The sequence below is a fragment of the Alosa alosa genome, chromosome 13, assembly GCF_017589495.1.
Source record: "Alosa alosa isolate M-15738 ecotype Scorff River chromosome 13, AALO_Geno_1.1, whole genome shotgun sequence".
Lineage (NCBI taxonomy): Eukaryota > Metazoa > Chordata > Actinopteri > Clupeiformes > Clupeidae > Alosa > Alosa alosa.
In genome coordinates this window covers 3,568,436-3,573,435 of record NC_063201.1, presented here as the reverse complement: position 1 = coordinate 3,573,435, position 5,000 = coordinate 3,568,436, and the positions used below count along the sequence as shown (strand labels likewise).

General features: G+C 45.4%; 1 protein-coding gene across 2 annotated transcripts in view; it reads left to right on the top strand.

Moving 5' to 3' along the window:
• Positions 1 to 5,000, top strand: part of adam22 (ADAM metallopeptidase domain 22) — a 69,795-nt gene that overhangs the window by 17,540 nt on the left and 47,255 nt on the right. For both annotated transcript variants that reach the window (XM_048260108.1, XM_048260107.1), the window contains exon 4: positions 4,664 to 4,730. In XM_048260108.1, the coding sequence (XP_048116065.1) occupies positions 4,664 to 4,730 (67 nt within the window). The remainder of the gene's footprint in view (positions 1 to 4,663; positions 4,731 to 5,000) is intronic.

The window sequence follows — 5,000 nt, the reverse complement described above, 5'->3', positions numbered from 1 at the left end:
CACCATACATCACACACATGTGCACGCACACATGCAGGGTATGTTAAGTGTTCAGTATCGGGGTGCATGCTTGGTTTAGTGTAGGTGTGTAACATATTGTCCTTCAGTTCATGTGGAAATCTCCTAGCGGGGCTTCCCTTTCTCTTTCACAGACATACACACATACACACTCTTTCTCTCATTTCCTCTCTCTCCCTCTCTTTTTCTCTTTCCATCTCAGATAAACTCCCTTCCCCCTCCCTCTCTCTCTCTCTCTCTCTCTCTCTCTCTCTCTCAAATAGATTCCCTGCCCCCCTCTCTCCTCCGGTATATGAAAATGAAACCCTTTCCTCCAGTAGCCATTACGTCCTCCTCTCCTGAATGGGCCGGTCAATAAAAGCTTTACCAGAAGCTAGATGGTGTGCAAATGGGAACTGTAATCTTCCTGTGTGTGAGGAGTAGGAGTAGGAGTGGCAGAGGACCTATGTGAGGACTAGACACTCCCTAATATAGATCTTCTGTAAGGACACTAGCGACGCATGCTTTGAAATACATACTACTGAATATCAATGTGGGCAGTATAAGACTAAGAATGGGCCGGGGCTTTGTCTTGCCTATAAATTATTCAAATCCCAAGGCAATTAAAAGCAAAATCTGTTATCGGTGTTCAGCACAATCTCAAACAGGCATAACCCCCCCACATGTAACTCACACACATGCTCATATGTAACTCACACACACACACACACACACACACACACACACACACACACACACATGCTCATCGTTGATCTGAATCTATGCATGAGGCTGAGACTGAACCCTAAGATTTTAAAATAGAACAAAGGACCCACTGGTGTGTTTAACAGTGATAGTCTGGATGAACTGTGTGTGTGTGTGTGTGTGTGTGTGTGTGTGTGTGTGTGTGTGTGTGTGTGTGTGTGTGTGTGTGTGTGTGTGTGTGTGTGTGTGTGTGTGTGTGAGCGACATGGCAGCGTGCATGCATGCACATATGTGTATGCATGTGTGTGTGTGTGTGTGTGCTTGTATGTATAAGTGTGTGTGTGTGTGTGTGTGTGTGTTTTAGAGAGAATCAGAGGGATTCAGAGATTTGCTGCTCTTTTGGCAACGATTCTCAGTGAACTGACTTGAATTCACTGTTGTGTTTTGTGGTGTTTGGTCTGGTGGATGTGCGTGGATGTGCATGGACCTTCATCTTCCTTCTTCCTAGATCTGTTACAAGAGATAAACAAAGAAGTGTGTGTGTGTGTGTGTGTGTGTGTGTGTGTGTGTGTGTGTGTGTGTGTGTGTGTGTGTGTGTGTGTGTGTGTGTTGTGTGTGTGTGTGTGTGTGTGTGTGTGTGTGTGTGTGTGTGTGTGTGTGTGTGACCATGTGCGGACTCACTGTGCACCTCTCCTTTCTCTCCTCTCCTCCACCATAGCTTCTGGCCTCTTTTAGGTACGATCCTGTGGCTAATTATTTATTTCTTTATTTCCTTTTGTCTCCTATCTTTCTCTCTCTCTCACTTCTTCTCCCTCCTCCTCCTCCTCTTCCTCTCTCTCTCTGTGTGATGGCTCTATTGGTCCTTTCAGCAGTGGCTTATCTGTAACAGCGGGGCTACACCGGGTGCCTAACTGAGGCATTCTGTTCGTGGATCATATGCTACAACAATTTGCTTCCACTATAATCAGTGGAACTGGCTACACCAGACGTGATGGTGGTGCATACATACGAAAACAAATAGACCAGTCTTCTATTTTTACACACAGAGAACGGAATGCTTTAATTGTGCTCCCAATATACCCCTGCTGTAACGTTCTACAGCAGTGTGTGCTTACTGCCTACAGGGAAAAAAACAAGTTGACCTATCCAGTGACCGTAAACAAGAACAACCTCTTGCACCTGAATTTTATCACACTTGTAGATTCAAATTGTGTGTGTGTGTGTGTGTGTGTGTGTGTGTGTGTGTGTGTGTGTGTGTGTGTGTGTGTTGTATACATCCAATACTTTTGATGATTTTGACATGCATCTCATAAGTGCAGTCAAAAAGCCAGATTTCTCACTGATATCAGGATCACCCTGACGAGATGCTTTCACAACGCACTACTGTAGGTGCAACAGGGAGGTATAAAGTAAGACAGTAGATGCTGTAGATGCAACAGTGAGGTATAAAGTAAGACACGTAGCCTAGCGTCCACCTACGTTCTCTGTCAGGGTCCTCCCATGTCCTCTGTCATCATTGGGCTTTTGACAGGAGATAAAGAGTTGATTGATGGGGCTTGAGACAAATGAGGTGATGTTGTCGACTGCGCCTACAGCTGGTTGGCATGATTATGGATGCTTCTGTCACAGAGGATCCCCCGTGATAAAGATGTAAAAGTTTGTGTGTAGAGATGCACACCTCAAGCACTGGCGGCTGAAAGTGCTTTGTTGACAGAAAGTGTGACTGAATTTGAACAGTGGAAGGTAGGATAGAGCAGTGTTTCTCAAACTTTTTCAGACCAAGGACCACTTAACCAATAAAAAAAACTTTACGGACCACCTATCTAAAAAAAACAGTAGACCTACTTCAACAGTATATTACACAGTAGGCCTACTCACTGGACCACCTTGCTTATTGTCTTTGCACCTTGCTTGTGTCAGAGGATTCATATTCATATTCATAGAGATATTCATATAGCTTTCAGGCAGTGTTGCAGAACTGTTTGGATTTACATACAAGTTGGTTCAATATTGTAAAAAACTCATCTATATTATATTTTACCACATCTGCTCGCGGACCACTTAAGATAGCTTGCGGACCACCAGTGGTCCCCGGACCACACTTTGAGAAACACTGGGATAGAGGACACACACACACACATACACACACAGTCATGCAAATACACACACTCTCAGTTTGTCCTGTGGCCCAGGATAGCTCCCAGAATCACTACATTTGTCTCATAATTCCTGCTTTAAAGGCCAGTCGTCATCCCCTGTGTGCTGTGTGTCTTGGTGACTGCACACGTGTGCAATGGTATGCACACTGCTGTTTGCCAGAGAGGGAGAGTGGGAGGTTAATTCCGGTTCCAGTGGCCAGCTGTGATCTTGCCCTTGGTGTTAACTTCCTCTTGGTGTCCCCATGGGTCAGAGTCGACAGATTCTCCCACTCCTGTTACGTCCACACGTGTGTGTGTGTGTGTGTTTCTGTGTGTGTGTGTGTGTGTGTGTGTGTGTGTGTTTCTGTGTGTGCATGAATGGATGTTTCCATGGCTTGACAGTGATAACTCTCCATCAACATCAGCCACTGGACAGCATCTATTGACTTACTGTATGTGTGTGTGTGTGTGTGTGTGTGTGTGTGTGTGTGTGTGTGTGTGTGTGTACATTAATGGATGTTTCATAACTTATGCTATGGCAGTAATACCTTTCCAGCAATTCAGCACCAGCCCCTGGACAGCACCCACTGACTGACTGACTGTATGCATGTGCTGCATGTGTGCGTGTGGCTGGTCAGCACTCACGACAGTCAGGTAGTCACTGTGCTTTAAGACATGCTACATATGAAACATGCTACATGCTACAGTCAGGTAGTCACTGTGCTCTGAGACATGCTACATGCTACATGTGAAACATGCTACATGCTACAGTCAGGTAGTCACTGTGCTCTGAGACATGCTACATGTGAAACATGCTACATCATGCTACAGTCAGTTAGTCACTTTGCTCTGAGATATGCTACATGTGAAACATGCTACATCATACTACAGTCAGGTAGTCACTGTGTTCTGAAACATGCTACATGTCAGGTAGTCACTGTGCTCTGAGACATGCTACATGTGAAACATGCTACATGTCAGGTAGTCACTGTGCTCTGAGACATGCTACATGTCAGGTAGTCACTGTGCTCTGAGACATGCTACATGTCAGGTAGTCACTGTGCTCTGAGACATACTACATGTCAGGTAGTCAGGTAGTCACTGTGCTCTGAGACATGCTACATGTCAGGTAGTCAGGTAGTCACTGTGCTCTGAGATATACTACATGTGCGTGCGATGGGCGGAGGGAAGTGCCTAGGAATAGGGGTGTTCTGTAGCTGGTGTTCTCTCGCGCTGCGCCTGAGCAAGGGCTCGTAGAGGCTGCCCCAGATCTGGGGGAATCTCCAGGGGAGGCTTGGAGCTCTGCTCTCCTTAGCACACTGTGTATATATACACTGGTGTGTGTGTGACTGGCTATATGGGTGTGCGTGTGTGTGTGTGTGTGTGTGTGTGTGTGTATGTAGAGATGGGTGTGTGTTTCTGGCACGGGGATGTCTTTGTCTAATGTATGTTTTCATTGGATTTTTTATATGCTCTGTGTGTGTGTGTTGTGTGTGTTGTGTGTGTTGTGTGTGTGTGTGTGTGTGTGTGTGTGTGTGTGTGTGTGTGTGTGTGTGTGTGTGTGATCTCCTCATGTGTGAATGTTTTATGAAGGTTGTTTGAGATTTGACATGTTTCATAATGAGCACAGTTGTGCTTTCCTGCCCCTCACTGTGTAATAATACTGAATTCTCTGAATGACGGACCTAGCTGTTTGATGATTCTGTGAATTTGTGTGTGTGTGTGTGTTTGTGTGTACATGTGTTTGTGTATGTGTGAGCATGTGTGTGTGAGTGTGCACACTGTTGCACTGTTTAATTCTCTGTCTGTGTTCTCTGTTTTAGCAATCTTCTTTCTTCGAAGTATGTGGAGAAGCATGTCTATGAGGAGGGCAAATCCATCATCTCCAAAGTAAGCACACACACACACACACACACACACACACACAGAGAGCAGGGTCATGACAGCACACTGGGTCAATATGGATCTCTCAGAAACTATGCTCCACAAATCCCACCAGCTCTCTCTAATGAAGACATCTAAATGAGAGTCTTAAAGGAATAATACCAAATGAGTACATTCTTTTCTACCTACCCCCCACCCCAGCCCCGACGCACACACACACCTCCCCTCTCTCCCTCTCACATTTATACTAGAATGTGTCTTAATCTGATCATTTGC